Source organism: Lupinus angustifolius, chromosome LG17, assembly GCF_001865875.1.
Source record: "Lupinus angustifolius cultivar Tanjil chromosome LG17, LupAngTanjil_v1.0, whole genome shotgun sequence".
In the NCBI taxonomy this organism is placed as follows: domain Eukaryota; kingdom Viridiplantae; phylum Streptophyta; class Magnoliopsida; order Fabales; family Fabaceae; genus Lupinus; species Lupinus angustifolius.
The window spans coordinates 3,209,587-3,228,749 of NC_032025.1; the positions used below are offsets into that span (position 1 = coordinate 3,209,587).

At 34.1% G+C, this 19,163-nt stretch overlaps 2 protein-coding genes and 1 pseudogene across 4 annotated transcripts; 1 reads left to right on the top strand and 2 right to left on the bottom strand.

Moving 5' to 3' along the window:
* Window positions 625–3,389, bottom strand: LOC109331679 (transmembrane protein 64-like). Its single transcript, XM_019566332.1, has 4 exons — window positions 2,943–3,389; window positions 1,978–2,217; window positions 1,666–1,883; window positions 625–848 (listed from the first exon to the last, which is right to left on the bottom strand). The coding sequence occupies exons 1-4, from the start codon at window positions 3,192–3,194 to the stop codon at window positions 671–673; spliced, it is 888 nt and encodes a 295-aa protein (XP_019421877.1). The 5' UTR covers window positions 3,195–3,389; the 3' UTR covers window positions 625–670.
* LOC109331678 (probable sodium/metabolite cotransporter BASS5, chloroplastic) lies at window positions 4,991–8,429 on the bottom strand. 3 transcript variants are annotated; one of them, XR_002105833.1, is made up of 9 exons: window positions 8,146–8,429; window positions 7,977–8,041; window positions 7,138–7,268; window positions 6,671–6,864; window positions 6,343–6,595; window positions 5,880–6,133; window positions 5,717–5,799; window positions 5,131–5,406; window positions 4,991–5,031 (listed from the first exon to the last, which is right to left on the bottom strand). XR_002105833.1 is itself a non-coding variant. In XM_019566330.1 (8 exons), exons 1-8 carry the CDS (start codon window positions 8,306–8,308, stop codon window positions 5,344–5,346), a joined length of 1,206 nt encoding a protein of 401 aa, XP_019421875.1. In that variant the 5' UTR covers window positions 8,309–8,429; the 3' UTR covers window positions 5,050–5,343. The 3 variants fall into 3 exon arrangements, 2 of the variants coding, with proteins under 2 accessions (XP_019421875.1, XP_019421876.1); XM_019566330.1 differs by lacking the exon at window positions 4,991–5,031 and having other exon boundaries at window positions 5,050–5,406; XM_019566331.1 differs by lacking the exons at window positions 4,991–5,031; window positions 7,138–7,268 and having other exon boundaries at window positions 5,050–5,406.
* LOC109331680 lies at window positions 11,070–13,383 on the top strand (annotated as a pseudogene).

Consider the following 19,163-nt stretch of genomic DNA (forward strand, 5'->3'; position numbering starts at 1 on the left):
TTAAATTCTTTAACGATTGAAATACTCAAATTTTATTCTCTTATGTATCAAGCATATCTCTAATCCATAGTTGGATAATTAACCCTTTTCGATACAGAGAGATCACTGAAGTGGGTATGGTCTCTCCAACAAAACTTAAATAAGTTTATGTGACTCTATCCAATATTTATACACATCAATTATCAAATAAGGGATAACATCAATACTTACACAAAAAAGTTGTATTGTCCCTCAATGATGTACTGAGTTAATTATGTTGTGTTGCCCGTTGCATAAAACACAACCACAGAATAGTTAAGCATTTTGGAGTTCAAATATGAGGCTACCAAAACTGGTCCTAGTTTTTATGTCCAAAGGTACTTCAAGGTTACATGTATTGGTTATTGTTCTTTCGGTCATAATAAACTGTCAAAACTAAAAATGGCACAATGAAGCAGAATCAGCAATCTGGCAAGTGTTATTATTGATAGCCAAAGAGGAATGTGGCCAAGTTTTTCTAAGAACATAAGGAAAATATATAGAAATGCCGACAATTTCCTCAGTTACCCTTTCACACACTTTATTACATATGCATTTGATGTTCAACCCTTCCATTCCCATGGTGTATGGTGTGCGTCACCATGTTCCAATAGGAGATTGAAGTAACTACCTCGCTACAAAAATTACTGGATTATTGCAATAGCAGTTCATCCTTTTTTTCTAACTCCAGTTGCCTCTTGGCAAAGGTTGTGAAAAAGATTATTGTAGCCACAGTTATGCAGAAGCCAGCAACATTAACTATAATTTCCGTGGCCGATATATTGTGATTTTTATGTGAAGTATCAGCCAGTGTCCTCATCAAAATTCCCCTGCAGTGGAAGAGAATGAGATAATTAGCTCAAGAGGATGCTTAACATCACTATTTCCTAAGCTGGCATTCAAAATGCCTAACAAAAACTACATGTCAAAATGCATAAACAAAACAGAAAGTGTTAGTTAGTGATGGACAAAGTCATCACTGTTATAATAAAAATGCTTTTACCAGTTGCAAAAGAGGAAAGGAAAGGAAAGGAAAAAATATTTGATGAAACCAAGCAAGGAAATATTATTAGGCCCACCATTATAACAGAAAATATTATGATAAATGCCAGTAAATTGATTTACTTAAGAAGCCATCACATTTTCATATGATGGAAACACTCAACTGATCATTCACTTACCTATACACAAATTCAAAGAACACAGGTCACATAAAACCCAAGAGAAGATCTAAATGGGCATAAAAAGACACATTCTCAACGAAAAACAATAATCTATTTCATATGTTCACTTGTTTCAAAATGAAAAGTGTTGAATTCATGGACGGAAGTGGATCTTCAAGTATTGATAATTTGATATGTAAAATCAAATTTTTTTGATGACTATAAAAAGTTCTTTGAGTATGGATGGAAACAGAGATAAGGAAGTATGATTAAAGACAGTCACAGAAAGCAAAAAGCCAAATGTCAGATTAATCTTCCGTCTCACATATGGAAGTAAAACAAATTTCAGGGACTGTCTCAATTTTACATGAAAATATTAGATATTCAAGAAGTAATACATCTAAGTATGTGTATGGCCATGCAAAACAAGAGCAAACCCCAAATATGACCGATAAAGAGTGTATGAGAGAGAGGATGGCCCTACGTATAAAGTGAAACAACGATGTCCGGCACCATTCCTACCAAGGATCCTAACAAGTAAGGCCCATACTTCACATTTGTTGCCACAGAACAATAGTTGTAGAGTATGTATGGGAATGGAGAAATCCTGATTAAAATGACAGCCTTAAACTGATGGAACCAATTTCCTCCACCAGCAGCTCTTAGAATAGAAGCTCTGTTTGGATACTGATCTAACCACCCCTGTCAAGAATCATGAAATGTTGGATACTAATTAGCACAGGTGAGGTAAACAAACTAAGTTAGAAACCAACAAGAGTAAAGATTAGGCATTTACTTCAATTTTATGATGGAGGAAAATTGAACCAATAAAAAAAGGGAGTGATACACCCACAGCTACTGCGGATGTTATAAGCAAGAACCCAAAGCCATAACTAAATGTCATCCCAGCGACCCACATAGAAGGCGAGGATGGTAAAAGTAGAGTCGGGAACAGCGATATTGAAGCAACCACCAGAATAGCTAACTCTGGAATACTGAATGTGTTTCTCACCCATTTCATTATTGGAATAATCACCTGAAAATAGAAGTTATGTCATAAAAGATATAGCTGATTCACATTGTAGTTTCCTGCAAGCATTCGTTATTTAACCTATTGTTCAATAGTTCAATGCACTGTAATTTCATACTATCATGTTAAAAGCAACTAAAAAGTATTACTTAGATGTTTGCAACATTGAATAGAACATTTCCACTGTAATGCAGAAAACAATCATATATATGTTTTTTTTTACTTCATTGCCACAACGTGGATTTGAACTATGTAAAAGTTCTGCCAACCTTAAAGTAATAAAAAACAAAATGAAATCATGTCATCATCTGAGCTTTTTACCTACTATCATTAAAACTCAATGCATAACAACAAAACCATAAAAGCAGTGCAATGAAATAGCAGCCACTCCCATTCATCGTCATCATGAAATAAATATGAAGGAACAAATCAAATAAGAAAAAATCTGGTGATTCAAATTGCGGACCGCATAACATCATGTGGCCGCAGTATGGGGTTGTGGGCGGCAATGATGTGATCGTATCGAGCACCAGCACAATCGCCATCGGACTGCATTTCGGCCGCGGATCACAAGAAGTTCAAAAATATTTTTTTGTTACACAATAATTCACATGATGTAATGACCAATTGGCATAACTGTAATAGTAAACACAATCGCAAATTAAAACTCTAAAGAAAATTTTGAGAGGGAATAACAAGTCCCATAATACAATAGAGGAAGAAGGTAAAACCTGTTCTATGAAAAAAGGTCCGACGCATTTGAAAAAAACAAAAGCCAAGATGATGAGGCATATTAAAAACGCCACTAATTTAACCCAATACCACAAAGCTGTTCCTTTCTTCGCCGGAGTAAATTCCGCCACCGTGGCCTCCGGTTGAGATTCCAAAGGGTCCCACCTCAATTTAACATAATCCCCATTATCATGATCCACCTCATCCCCTCTGAAACCACCCTCGTCATCATCTTCATCGTAACACGTCATCGTATTGGTTCTGAAGATAGAAACACTGTCAGGAATGGTAATAGTAACCAAAACCTGAGACAGTGTTTTTGCCTTTGCAGAATCAAAACCGCTGAGACACGGAAACGAATGAATTGATCATGATGATAGGGAATATAGTGAGAATGAATGAAGGCTTTTGCGAAGTGAAATCTAAAGGCCTTGTTTCGTGTCTGCATTTATGGTTTTCTATGTAAGGAAGAAGTGTAGTGTTATAGGGACCACTAGTAAAGCTTGATTTACAATTTTATTAGGCGAAATGGAAGTAAGAACGTAAGTGAGGGACAATAACTAACTTGCTATTTTTTATTTGTAATGATAATTGATTATGGAAAGAAAAAAATATTATAAATTTTATACATTGTCACTATCATACCCTTATTCAGTCTTCAAAAACATGTTTAATATATATTAACGAGGAATAATGTATCAAGCGATTCTAAAAAGTATGTTGGTCATTGCTAAAATATGACTCCTTGGCTTTGGTCAATGTTAATGATTATGTGGAAGAATAACAGATTGTGGCGCCTATAAAATATGAGGTTGAGGAGTATTAAAACAAGACAACACAGAAGAAGCCTAAAGATAGTGAATACATGACTTCTTGTGTTTTTAAATGGTGGAAGCTGAATACTGAAAAATATCCGGTACATTATTAATAGTTACTTTTGACATTCAATATTATTGTGACTTCAGATTCTACCTTCAGTGTTGGTGGGAGAGTTCTGGTTGCAAGCTTTGATTTGTGGTAGTGATTGGCTTCTAGTACTACATGGATTATAAACAAACCCAAGGTAATACAGTTTATTTTACCAATAAATTTTATTTTAGTGTTACAATTAAATATATTACTTATTAGTTGACATTTTATTATTTTTAGGCTGAGTACACTTATAACCATTTTTTTAAATTACTATCTGTGGTTATTGTTGTTAGCTAATAAAATATCTACCTTTGCTTTTAAAAGTTTCGGATAAATCAATCAGAATTTGGGCAATATGCTGAATAAAACTTTTGATAGGTGAAATGTTTATTTACTATATACTGGAATATAATTAGCTTTTATAATAAACCTGCCTAAAGTGTTTCAATTATGCTTGAAATTTAGGCAAACTTTTATTGTAGAAACCTACGGAGTACAAAAAATAATAATGTGCAAATGCTTATATTAGCCAAGGTGAGATGCTTATATTATTTTGTGATAACTAATAAAATGTCATTCTTAAATAAACTATCATTTTGAATGTTTTTTTTTTTAAATGTGCTGGATTTAAAACCATTTTATGTGCTCAATTTTAAAATATATACCTTTTAGACAAAGTTCATTATCATGTACGAGTACACTTGCAAGTTGCAAATCCTTACTCCATTAGTTTCATTTAAAATATTCAATTATTATAATTGTTAGCACTTGATCAACCGATTTAATTGCAGCAAAGCTTAATTTATTGTCCTTAATTCACTTTTTGGTACACTTATTTATTCAAATTCTAAGGATCGTGATGAATGTAATTTATTCATAAAAATAGGCAAACTTCTACATATATTTTTGGATACATGACAAACTTATATATTGATTATTAAAGACAAGAAAACCTGTAACGATGAGGGACCTACTTTTTTTTCAAATTTTCTGATATGTTCTTTCCCCTGTCCATTTTTCTCTTGGAAATTCAACCTCCAAAAGTCCAAATTATGAAAGAGTGGACTTGTATGTTCCCAGCATGCCTAAACACTATTCATTTATGAAGCAGAAAATATAATACTATGTGGCATCAGGGAAGAAACAAAATGGATATCCTTCACCTACACTTTAGGCAAGATAAAAAGGTGAGGTCAAAATGAAACAGGATATTATTTTCATTCACATTCTAATCCATTGACACTACATTCCTCTACTCTTATTTCACTATAATATTTGCTCAAATAATCCAAGCCATAAATGGTAAAAGCTGTTTCCACTCCTTTAAACATAAATACACATAAATTTGCCTGCTATTGGTGCCTCCTGTGATACCTTATTAGTTCTTAGTAGCTATGCCGCTATGCGAACCTGAGATAAAAGATGAACCAATGTGCAGTGTATACCCCCTATATCCATGCCTCTCAACTGTTGTGTTTTATCAACCTCTTACTCTTTTCTCTTGGCCCAAATCAGGACAAGAGAAAATCCCATCAAAGACATAATTACAGTCTGCAAGCAAAGTGAGCCACTTATATTGCAACAGATAATAGTTCTAAGTAGATTAGTCATGCAACAGATAATAGTTTATACTATAAGATGCATTAATTTTTATTTCTTGATCAAAATCAAAAGCTTTGCATTTCCCAAACCAATGAAGCAAATCAGTTGTGTTGCTATGAGTAAGCAGTAAAGCCATTAAAATCATATACCATTGCATGCAGACACATATGTAAGTACATGTGTTTGTGTGAGAAAGAATAAGCAGGGAGTGTATTTATATTGACAAGATATATGACTCTAATCGGGGTGCAGAACTTACAGAAATTGCAGGAGGCACAGCCACTACTGGATCTGGGAAGAACCGATTAGCAAGAGCCAGGGCAAGGAGACTACTTTGCATTCCTGCCATTGGATAAATGAACTTACTGCATTAGCATATGATACTACAGCATTTGATGGATGAAAATGTACAAAACTTCTACCTGTCTCATAGGAAATTGTTCGTTGTAGTGGCTTCACATCAGGAGAATCACGGAAGATAAATCCACTTAGAATATAACCGGCTATAAAAGCTGACAAATGAAAAGCAACAACCAGCAACAGGATGGAAAGTCCAAATGGGGACTTAACAGATTCAACGTTAATAGCGAGTGGTGCTCCAACACAAAGAGCTGTCACAAATACTGACAATGGAGGCAAGAATGGTCGAATAGCATTACAAATACGAGGAAAGAATCTGTAGAAAATAATAAGTAAAAGTTAATATTGAATGGTGCTCCAACACACAGAACTGTCACCATTCACCAATACTGACAGTAGATGCAAACAACTGTCAAATAGATTACAAAAATGAGGAAGGGAGATGTAAAAACAAATATGCAGAATTAGTAAAATCCTTTAAGGAAACAATAACGCTAGCAAATTTATCTGAAACTATAGTATTACCGATTAAGAATCAGGCCGGCAACAATAGGCGCGACCACAATCTGGGTAATGCTAAATACCATTCCTTTTACATCTACGGGCAGTCTCTTCCCAATAAGCAGCAGTGATAAGAGCGGCGTAATAAAAACCGCAGAAGCAGTGGACAATGATGTCATAACTATGCTTAATGGCGCCATTTGTGGGTCCGTGAGAAAAGTAGCATAATTTGAGAGCTGGGCTCCACTAACACAAGACACCAAAGCAATTCCTGCACCTGATTAATTTTATCACCAAAAATTAGAGAGTATATCCCACCAGCTCCTTCTAATATAAAGAGTACAATCCTCACCTATCGCTGTTGGTAGACCAAATACAGTTACGGAAATTATGCAAAACAGATACCCAAGAAGAGGCTTCACAACAAACTGGCCAAAATAACCAGTGACAATTTCTGCAGGCCTATGAAATGCATCAAGGAAGTCCTTTTCACGTGAATTAACCCCAACTGCAAACATCAAAAACCCTAGTGCAGGAGCATAGTATCTGCAAGTAAAACACATAGAATTTATGCCTGGAACCACTTTAAAAAATAAATTATTTGTCTATGCAGCATTTTTTATTCTAGAGATCAGTAGTTTGCACTATTAGATTCCATTTTGCATTTATAACTTGAAGAGATGCACCATGAAATTCTATATAAGTCGAAAGGTTGATTCTTCATTGCTACAAACTATCTCACTAGTTCAAGTTCTAAAAAATGCAAATAATCATGAAAAAATATTTCTATCAACAAATTCACCCAGAACATCCACAGACCTGCTGGTAAACCATGTAAAAGAAGGTGGGAAGATTAGAGCTAGCAGTGTACTAGCAATGACTACATGAGGCAGAAGTGTATTTGATTGTTTCAAAATCTCCAGAATAGGCACCGAATTTTGCTTCGTTGTCTGAGAAAGGAACAAAATAACCAACAATAAAGATGCCTTGTGTTACTCCATTTCTGATTGTATGTATTGCACAACTAAAAAAGGGTGACTTAGTGCACAATGACCTTACTTTCACAAGGCAAGCAACCTTATCCATGCACCAAGGCTCACCCTCTAAATAAAAATGTTATATTATATTATACTATATGTAAATAAAAACTTTTCATCAAGAACTACAGGGCAAGTAGTCAACAAATGAACCTAACAAAAACTACATCATAACATGATATCTAAGTTTAAATAGTTAAAAATGAAAATTGACAATTATGCATCATTTCGACTAATGAAATGGGTGATTTTAAATGTCACTTACCCATTCACTACTCTCTATGCTAACTATTATATGCATCTTATACTGCAGCGGAAACAATGTGGAATAGAAATTACCGGAAACCTAAGGGTACGTTTGCGAGTTAAATATCATCTCACAACTTTATTATATGGCTATCAACCATTTCCTTTCCTTCCACACTCCAAAACCTAATTCACAAATGGACCATAACTTAAAACTAAGGGTAAATGTGGTTGGGGTGAAAATAATATTTGGTAGGTATATTACCAACAAATTGTTTTAAATATCAAAATATTGATGGTTGATTTCTATGGCAAAAAGATTGATTTTTTGGATGATTAAGACAAAATAGAATTAATATAAAGAAAAGGCTGCACCTGGGGCTGGGGTAGATCGGGTTGCAGGGAATCCGAAGAGTTGACAGATGAACATTTAATAGGATCTGTTAAGTAAGAACAAAACAGGGATGCAATAATAAAAACATATAATTAATTCATTTAATTGTGTACAGAGAATAATAAGTGCAAAATGAGTAAAAAAACATACACAGAGGAGGTGCATGAAGAAAGTATGAACGCAAACGAATTGGAGATGGTGAAGAAGAAATGTTGATTCGGGATGGTAGCAAGTTTTGGGGTTTTGGAATATGGGAGAGTGAGAAATTGAGGGCATTAGGATAATGTAACAGATTCATTCTAGTTGAATACATCTTTTAAACCAAGGCTTCAAACACCAGCTATGGGGTCACAGGGAGAGAACTGTGTCTGGAATTTTCTGTTTTCTGGTCAAATCATCTGTATTTGCTCTCACTTAAACCTGAGACAAAATTCTTTCCTTATTAAATCTGTGGCAGTATTAGGTGAGAACTGCAAAGGACGGGACAGTTCTACCAGTCCAAATACTAACCGGAAAATAGTTGTCGTCTATAGTCTTAATTTAATAGGCTGTTAAATTGTATTGAAGGGAATAAATTTCGTCCCACCATCCTAAACTCGAATAAACTAGAATAACCCGGAAATGAACCGAAACGTCACTTAAAATAAAATAACAATAAAATGTTACTCAAATGTTCTATCACAAAAGATAGAAAAACGTCACTTAAAATAAAATAACAATAAAATGTTACTCAAATGTTCTATCACAACAGATAGAAAAATATCAGTTCAATATAATTATATATAATTTATATTTATATATAATTATATATTTACATATTAAAATTATATATTAAATTATAACCTAATACAAGTCATAACATTCGTATTAGGCGATATAAGAAATAAGAAATAGAAGCTGAATGCACGTGCAAGGAATTCTACCGTGAGTTAACTATGCCCACGCGTGTTTATTCTTAAATTATTAATTCAATAAAAACGGGTCTTTAACATATTACTGATGTATACTGATTTTAGAGGATAATATCGATATATTGTTAGTATAAAGATTTATACAATAATTAATTTAGGATTTAGGATCAGGAGTGTAAGTTGTAATAAATACAATGTTACTGAATTCGATTAGACTGACTACTCCAACCTAGAATGGACACCAAATTGGTACAACTTGCTCAATTGATCGGCTATAAACTAAAATCGGTATGGATCCGTTCGACTTGACTATTTTCCTCATAAAATTGGTAACTCGGCCTATCTAATCAGTTTCGTCGGCTTGATTAATCATTTTTTAAAATAATATCAACACGCCTTCTTATGAGGAAAAAACCTTCTACCTTCAATTTATTTGTGGTTATGTTTGTCATTATTAGACTCAAACGTTAGAACGTTCTTAAAAGAAAAAACATTATCGGACTCAGATGCTGAAATGTTATGACGTTGCTAGACCCAGACACTAGAACGTTCTTAAATAAAAAAAATATTGTCAGACTCAGACGCTGAAATGTTATGACGTTGCTAGACCCAGACACTAGAACGTTCTTAAATAAAAAAAATATTGTCAGACTCAGACGCTGAAATGTTATGACGTTGCTAGACCCAGACACTAGAACGTTCTTAAATAAAAAAAATATTGTCGGACTCGGATGCTGAAATGTTATGACGTTGCTAGACTCAGACGCTAGAATGTTCTTAAACAAAGAAAAAACATTGTCGGACTCAGACGCCAAATTGTTATGACGTTGCTAAAACGTTCTTAAATGAGAAAACATTGTACTCAGACGCCGAATGTTATGATGTTGCTAGATCCAGACACTAGAACGTTCTTAAATGAGAAAACATTGTCGAACTCAGACGCTGAAATGTTATGACTTTGCTAGACTCACATGCTAGAACTTTCTTAAAAGAGAAAACATTGTCGGACTCAGACGTCGAAATGTTATGACGTTGCTAGACTCAGAAGCTAGAATGTTCTTTCAAAAAACATCGATTTCTACCTTTTATTGTCTCGAGTTCCAGCAGTACGCAACCTCCATTCTCGCACCAACCTTTTTACCTTATCGAGTTCCAGCAGTAACCAAGTTGCATTCTCGCACCTACCTTTTTATTTTATTGAGTTCCAGCAGTAGCCAACATGCGTTCTCGCACATACCTTTCTATTTTATCGAGTTCCAGCAGTAGCCAACATGCGTTCTCACACCTACCTTTTTATTTTATCGAGTTCCAGCAGTACCCAACATGCATTCTCGCACCTACCTTTTTATTTTATCGAGTTCAAGCAGTATCCAGCCACATTCTCACACCTACCTTTTTATTTTATCAAGTTCTAGAAGTACCCGACCCTTGTTTTCGCCTTTACATTTTATTTATCCCGAGTTCCGGCAATATCCGACCTGCATTCTCATGTTTATCTTGTAGTGTCTCAAATTCTAGCATTGTCTCATTTTTTAGGTTATGTGGTCATCGCTGCTTTTGTCTATTCAAACAAAAATGGCATTCATTTCTTTACTAATTAGTTAAAAGGATAACAATCAAACGTCTATTTGTTTGCTATCCATTAAGTAATAAGTAAGATTGTATGACATTTTGATTCTGCCCTTATCACATATTGTATTAGGATACCCTGGTATTGAAATATTGAGTAAGAGGTAAAGTTAAGTTTGATATTTATCAAAATTGGACTATCTAGTATTAGAAAAAATCCAATTTCTCATTTTCCCTTAGCACAATAATCATAAAACTAGTATAATATAAACTATACAATAATCTATCTAACTTTTTCTTCCACTGTGGATGTAGAATACTTTTTCAGAAGGCTATATAATTAGAATAGATGGGTTACTCGATGAAGGATGTATTAGTGAAATGCATTATATGATGTCTAGCATGGCTCATCACATACTATAAATCTACCAACAATTACTCCATCTATTGGCAGCACAAAAATCCTGCTAACACTATAATCACAAAACTCTTACGCACTCAACCTTAACCAATTAATCTAATTCAGCTTTCCTAAACGGAAAAAAGACATAAAGGTGGAACACTGTAATAATCTCAGCAAAACATTAGCTAAGCAAAAATGTCATCTACATCTAAATTAAACGATAAAACTAACCAGCCTGCTACACTTCCTCCACCAGCACATGGATATGCCGACATGCTGAACAAGGACATGCTGATTCCAGAGGTAAGAGTCCTAGCAAGACTAGCACTTCCAATAGCGGTTATGAACTTGGCTTGGTTTGGCAAGACAGCAATCACAACAGTTTTTTTGGGACGCCTAGGAGAGCTCACCTTAGCCGGCGGCCCGCTCGTGGTCCGTTTGCTAACGTCACCGGTTTTGCTGTCTTGAATGGTATATGTGGTGCCGTGGAAGCCATCTGTGGACAAGCTCAAGGTGCTCAAAATATCAAGCTCCTTCACAAGACCCTTCTCATGACAATCTTGTTGTTACTATTGGTATCAGTTCCGATTACCTTTTTGTGGCTTCATATTGACAGAGTTTTGATTAGATTTGGCCAACAAGAAGACATCTCAATTGTGGCTAGGAACTTTGTTTCCTATCTCGTACCTGACTTGTTTGTCACTTCATTCTTTTGTCCCTTAAAAGCCTACTTGAGCTCTCAAAGCATAACTCTTCCTACTATGTTTATCTCTACTGCAGCATTAATTATCCACATACCAATTAACATAGTGCTCTCAAAGGCCATGGGGCTCAAAGGAATTTCCATTGCTGTTTGGATAACAGATCTTATAATTGTAGTTTTGTTGGCCATTTATGTTCTGATTCTTGAGAAAAAGGGAAGTAGGTGGAAGGTTGGAGGATGGTAGGATCAGAGTCTTAAGGATTGGATTAGGTTTGTCAAGCTTGGTGGATCATGCTGCTTCAACACATGCCTTGAGTGGTGGTGCTATGAGATTCTAATCTTGCTTTCAGGCCACTTGAAAAATGCACAAGAAGCTGTGGGAGTTTTGGCTATATGTGAAGCACTGATTAGTCAAAAACATGTATACGACACAGATACGCTCGGATTCGCGAAAGATACGTATCTATAAAGTATCCAAAAATTAAAAAAATAAAATAAATAAATATTAAGACACGTATCCGATTCATTTTCAATAAAATATAGGATATATGAATTCGTTTTCAGTAAAGTATAGGATATATAGATTCGTTTCCAATAAAACAGGATAAGATAGATTCGTTTCCAATAAAACAAGATAAGATAGATTTGTTTCCAATAAAACATGATAAAATAGATTCGTTTTTATTAAAATATGATAAAATATATTTGGTATGGAGGGCAGTGATTTTAGGATAGATTCGTTTTCATTAAAATAGAATAAGATAGATTTGGTATCGAGGGCAGTGATTTTAAATTTCCATTATATTTTTTACCTTGGATATTTTGATTTACACTTATAATTTTATCATATTTTATGTGTTTTTTATTATTTTATACGTGTATCCCTGAAAGTATGGCCTGTATTTTGGAAAAAAATATGTGTCGATGTATCATACCCGACACATGTATCAGTATCCGTGCTTCATAGAATGCTAAACTTGGAAAATTTGTTTTTCTCGGTGATTCTATCACTTGGAATTTCTGTCTCCACTCGTGTGTCGAATGAGCTTGGAGCCAATCAAGCTGACAAGGCATATCGATTGGCACTTGTGTCTCTGGCCTTGGGATTTATCTTAGGTTGGATAGGCGGCTTATTGAAGGTGGCTATTAGGGGGGGTTGGGCTGCGCTATATAGCTATGACAAGGGAATTATAAAGGGTGTAAAGAAGACAATGTTGCTGATGGCTCTAGGGGAAGTGTTTAATTTTCCATTGGCAGTTTGTGGGGGCATATTACGTGGTATAGCTAGGCCTTGGTTAGGCATGTGTGCTAGTCTTGGTGGATTTTATTTCTTGGCTCTGCCACTAGGTGTGCTTTTGGCCTTCAAGTTTCATCATGGCCTTGTTGGACTCTTCATTGAACTTATTACAGGTTTTGTTGCCTGCTTGACGCTGATTTGGTGTTTATTGTGAAGACAAACTGGGTGAAAGCAGATGCCAAGGCACAAATACTTGCTAGTGACCAACGAGTTCATATGTTTCAAAATATGATGCAGAGGAACTAAGTACGGTCCATGCAAATCATCAAGTTTAATAAGTGTGTTAAAAATACATATGTATGATTGTATGTGCCCAAATTCGTACATATGCCGAAAAATAATTGGCCAATAAATCTTGGTCACAACTCAAAATCGTGTAGGCATATTCCAGACGAGAGAGTTCAAACTCCATGTACAGTGGTTAAATTGTTTGTCAACACCATTTCAAGCATTCCTGTACTCAAGTTTCTCCTCGAAGTCACTGAAAAATACCCTCCATGATCATAAATTCATAATGTATAGAAATTATATTGAAAACGTTTCTAATTGCATTCTAATTATATCGAAAACATTTTTGTCCCGCAAAATAGCAATTAGTCACCACATGCAATAATACCTTTATTTATTTTTTACCTAAACACTTTTTAAGGATCACAAGAGAACTTTATAAGAAACAAGCCATATAATTTGTGACAGAAAATATAATGCCTAAATTTGTTAGTTCTTAAAAAACACAAATGAATGCACTTCAATCTCTATCAAACAACGATAAATTAATCATCCAAGGACTTTATCTTGGAATCATAGTTCAGTTTTATCATATATCACGATTTCCAAAAAAAGAAATAAGTATTATTTATTATTATAATTTGAGCAAAAGTCATTAACTACCAAAATCAACATCAATATTAATGTAGGGACATATGACAATTATTTTTACTAAAAGATAAGACATCATTAGAATACTTGATTAATATAAATACTCATGAACCACAAGTTATGTAATGAGAAGTAAGTAACTAGAATTGTGAGCACTAAAAAACCATATGCTCCAGATTTTAGACAAGATAATATTCATTATCCTCACCTTCAACGAAATATATTTTACTTAGCATGATTCTTGATTACATCCTCCAAGCATGCAAAATTTCACATGAGTTATGCGATCCAGATATATTAATTTTATATAGAACACATTACAAAAAATGTCTTTTGACGCTCTAGTTTAACACGAATGGTATTATAACTCATTCTATATGTAAAAGTGTCATTTTTCTATGTTTACACATTGGTTAAACCCTAGCAAATATCAATGTATTTAAATTTTAAACCCGTAGCAAAAGCAATAAGTAATGCGAATGCTAAAAGATGCATATGCTCTCTCTTCTTGATGAAAATGATAACACAAGTGCTTGAAATTTTTTGACCAATCTAAATTTTAAACTACTTTTAAATAAAGAAGTTATAATTTATCAAATCCACAATAACCTTTCACATTCCAATACTTGAATCTTCCCAATTAAGGATGACAATGAAAATCGAACATGTGAGTATCCGTCCGAACCCAACTCAAATATAATAAGGAAAATCTGCTGCGATTAGGTTTGGGTTTTATCCTATATCAAATTTCAGATTTGAGTTTGATACAATTAATACCCTACCTCAAACACATTAGAAATGTTGTTGGGTTCTCTTTACTGCACCACCAATATGAATTTCAATTTGTTTGTTTAATGCCAAATGAATTACTCTAATACAACTTTTGAACTAGACAGTATGAATTCCAGTATGGCCATCCTTTCGTGTTACTAATACAACTTTAATATTAGTAAATTTCTGTTACTAATAAAACTTTAGTAGCAATAAAACTTTAGTATTAATGCAACTTTAATATGAAGCACCCAGATAGGATAAAGATCCGGTTATTGAAATATTATCTCCAGTACTGAATGGGATGATAATATATGTTATTTAAAAATTTAATGGCTCAAATTTTAAATTATTTTTAATTAAAGTTTATTTTTAAATCATCAAATAAATATGGACTTCGTATTCTTGTACTGAAATTTACTAAAGTCTAGTACATGAGAGAATTATACCATATTGCTGTTTTGAATGAAAGACCTCATGATTATTATTTTCATTGATTAAGAAGTGATCAAGCACCTCTATATATACAAGAGAAAAAAAGGGTAGTAGTTTGTTGCTTCAAGAGCAAGCAACTAACTACTAACCACTTTAGGAGCCAAATTAACTCATAATAGCCTATAACAAAATTCTTCTAAGAAGCATCTAGAAGGTAGATAAACAAGAAAAGCCCATGAGAAAAGCCTAAAAAGGAAAAAAGGCTCAGCTCAAAAGAAAATGAGGTGCCATGGCTCGGTCAAAATTGACGCGCCATGGCTAACCAGAAAATGGTGTGCCCAGGATGCATAGCGCCAGAGCATCCTCGGTCATGATGCGCCCAGATCAGTAGACTTGGTCAGATTTTGATGCACCAGGCCCTGGGCGCCTCGGTCAGAAATCATGCGCCAAGGCCTGTGTGCTACGGTCAGAGTGTTGAGTTGAGCCTCAGGCTGATGCACAGTGGGCGATGCATTGTGGTGCATGGGCTTCTTATTTCTTCGGTCATAAGTCACAATTCCTCGGTCAACATTAGTTTTCCCTCGGTCAAGTGGTGCTATTGGTCGATGGATTTTGAGTTTGGCTTAATCAATTATGCTTTTGGCTTGGCTATGTTGCATGGGAGATCTATCTTGGTTAGGTGCATTTGTTGGTGACTTTAATAGGAGGGAATGAAGGATTTGAATTAGGGGAGTGTGGTTATTGCTGAAGGGGTTGTTGTTGGTGGGGAAGGTTGTGATATGAAATATAGACTTGGGGCCTAGAGACAAGTTAGGTAGACACTTCAAATTTGGTTCATTGTTCATACACTACTTAGCTAAGTTGTACATATCCAGTTTTTTTATGATTATTAATTTTAGCGGTTGATTAATTTTTTAAATTCAACTGGTATATTTAGTTGAATACGAGCTTTCTATCTTCAAATTTCAATAATTATTTTTGTGATATTTATATTTCTTTATCCCTTCTATCATTCTATGTGATAGTAATTCTAATTTCTATGTGATAGTAATGAAATAAAAATATACATCACTGTATTCATTCCTCCATTTTAATTTATGCCTTTTTCCAAGGTTCCACTAATTTTATTCACATGAAAACTTGTCCCATCGAAAGATCTATATATTATTGTGGATGGTGGGTGCATGCCCCATGTAAATGTGAAGTGGAAGAAATTTGACATGGAACTTTAGGCTTTCTTTGTGGTATTTTGGAGGGGAAGAGAAATGATGATTTTAGAGATGAGAAGATTTTGGAGGATTTCTTAAACCCTCTAAAACCCTCCATACGTCTATTTCTAAAGTTCCTTCAGTTTAGGGTTTTTTGGAAGTAAAATATCGTCAAAATATTTTTAGTAATATTATATAATTATACATTATTGTGAATTTCTCATTATTAATTATATTTTAAAAGGAAAAATAAAAATATACTTATATTATCATTAGTTTGTCTCTAAATTTTATACTTCTAAACAAGAGGATGATTTTCTTCAATTTCCCTTCCTTCCATTTCCTATCTCTTTCCTTCCCTTTCCCTCATAACTCATAAACAATCTCTTTAGCTTAACTAAAGAGACCTATATAATATGTTGTTAGGCTTGAAAAAATAAATTATCATGGCCTTCATTCACATATATCTTAATTACTCTATCTAATTTTTATTTTGAAAAAAAGGGTAGTAGTTTGTTGCTTCAAGAGCAAGCAACTAACTACTAACCACTTTAGGAGCCAAATTAACTCATAATAGCCTATAACAAAATTCTTCTAAGAAGCATCTAGAAGGTAGATAAACAAGAAAAGCCCATGAGAAAAGCCTAAAAAGGAAAAAAGGCTCAGCTCAAAAGAAAATGAGGTGCCATGGCTCGGTCAAAATTGACGCGCCATGGCTAACCAGAAAATGGTGTGCCCAGGATGCATAGCGCCAGAGCATCCTCGGTCATGATGCGCCCAGATCAGTAGACTTGGTCAGATTTTGATGCACCAGGCCCTGGGCGCCTCGGTCAGAAATCATGCGCCAAGGCCTGTGTGCTACGGTCAGAGTGTTGAGTTGAGCCTCAGGCTGATGCACAGTGGGCGATGCATTGTGGTGCATGGGCTTCTTATTTCTTCGGTCATAAGTCACAATTCCTCGGTCAACATTAGTTTTCCCTCGGTCAAGTGGTGCTATTGGTCGATGGATTTTGAGTTTGGCTTAATCAATTATGCTTTTGGCTTGGCTATGTTGCATGGGAGATCTATCTTGGTTAGGTGCATTTGTTGGTGACTTTAATAGGAGGGAATGAAGGATTTGAATTAGGGGAGTGTGGTTATTGCTGAAGGGGTTGTTGTTGGTGGGGAAGGTTGTGATATGAAATATAGACTTGGGGCCTAGAGACAAGTTAGGTAGACACTTCAAATTTGGTTCATTGTTCATACACTACTTAGCTAAGTTGTACATATCCAGTTTTTTTATGATTATTAATTTTAGCGGTTGATTAATTTTTTAAATTCAACTGGTATATTTAGTTGAATACGAGCTTTCTATCTTCAAATTTCAATAATTATTTTTGTGATATTTATATTTCTTTATCCCTTCTATCATTCTATGTGATAGTAATTCTAATTTCTATGTGATAGTAATGAAATAAAAATATACATCACTGTATTCATTCCTCCATTTTAATTTATGCCTTTTTCCAAGGTTCCACTAATTTTATTCACATGAAAACTTGTCCCATCGAAAGATCTATATATTATTGTGGATGGTGGGTGCATGCCCCATGTAAATGTGAAGTGGAAGAAATTTGACATGGAACTTTAGGCTTTCTTTGTGGTATTTTGGAGGGGAAGAGAAATGATGATTTTAGAGATGAGAAGATTTTGGAGGATTTCTTAAACCCTCTAAAACCCTCCATACGTCTATTTCTAAAGTTCCTTCAGTTTAGGGTTTTTTGGAAGTAAAATATCGTCAAAATATTTTTAGTAATATTATATAATTATACATTATTGTGAATTTCTCATTATTAATTATATTTTAAAAGGAAAAATAAAAATATACTTATATTATCATTAGTTTGTCTCTAAATTTTATACTTCTAAACAAGAGGATGATTTTCTTCAATTTCCCTTCCTTCCATTTCCTATCTCTTTCCTTCCCTTTCCCTCATAACTCATAAACAATCTCTTTAGCTTAACTAAAGAGACCTATATAATATGTTGTTAGGCTTGAAAAAATAAATTATCATGGCCTTCATTCACATATATCTTAATTACTCTATCTAATTTTTATTTTGAAAAGCTTAATCATGTCACAAAAGATTAGATTAATTTCAGTTATCATCTTTAAGAAAAAATAAATGTAATTATAATATAGATCTAAAAGAAAATTTGTAAATTTTCTAAAGCTATATACTCGTCAAATGTAATTAAGTTGAAAATTAAAAGGTGTTATGTAAAAGTATTTTTTCATTAAAGAAGATCACAACTTGTGAGCAACCCAAATTTTTTTAAGAGATTTGTAATGTATGTCTAGTGACACATTTCTAAAAGAACATTCTTTAAAGCGAAATTTCATTGGAAAAGTAAATATACCAGCTTTCAAGAGTGCTAAATACATTATTTTCCATGAAAAGTTGGTAATACCCTTAGGCACAACACATTTAGAAAGAAACTATTTGAATCATTAATTGAAATATTGGGTCTCAAACAAATTCTTGATCCAACGGGCCGAAGTAATGGACATGTAAAAGGCAAAGTTAAAGAAATGTAAAAGACTAGTAGTAGGGTCATGATTTTGAACATGCTTTTGTTTGTGTTGGCAAAGGCAAAGATATGGTTTGTTTGCTTTAGGATGGTCATATACGTGTGCTTGTTTAAAACAGGCATGATTCCACTATGTGCTTAAAATAACCATTTTCTTTGGAAAGGATAAGGACACATGATGAAGAGAGAGCACTATCTTTTATTCTCATACATGTGCATCCACTACTAAGGAATAACTAATGACGGGAAATACATCTTCTGTCTTAAGATATAATGATATATATATAATGATATACATTTTGAGACAACATATATATTCCTTATGTATCCCCATGATGAACTTTGAATCACTCTTCTCTTTGGTTATATAGTTTAGTATACAACTTTATTGATGAAAGTGTGAGGGATAATTTGACTAAGT

Excerpts from the sequence above, each read along its gene's own strand:
- LOC109331678 (XM_019566330.1), bottom strand. The coding sequence starts at position 8,308 with ATGTATTCAACTAGAATGAATCTGTTACATTATCCTAATGCCCTCAAT. Across the intron at positions 6,865-7,137 it reads TTTACATGGTTTACCAGCAG|ATACTATGCTCCTGCACTAG; the intron begins GTCTGTGGATGT and ends TTTTACTTGCAG. Across the intron at positions 6,596-6,670 it reads TGGTCTACCAACAGCGATAG|GTGCAGGAATTGCTTTGGTG; the intron begins GTGAGGATTGTA and ends AAAATTAATCAG.
- LOC109331679 (XM_019566332.1), bottom strand. The coding sequence starts at position 3,194 with ATGACGTGTTACGATGAAGATGATGACGAGGGTGGTTTCAGAGGGGAT. Across the intron at positions 1,884-1,977 it reads TCCTCCATCATAAAATTGAA|GGGTGGTTAGATCAGTATCC; the intron begins GTAAATGCCTAA and ends GATTCTTGACAG. Across the intron at positions 849-1,665 it reads ATCGTTGTTTCACTTTATAC|GGGAATTTTGATGAGGACAC; the intron begins GTAGGGCCATCC and ends CTTCCACTGCAG.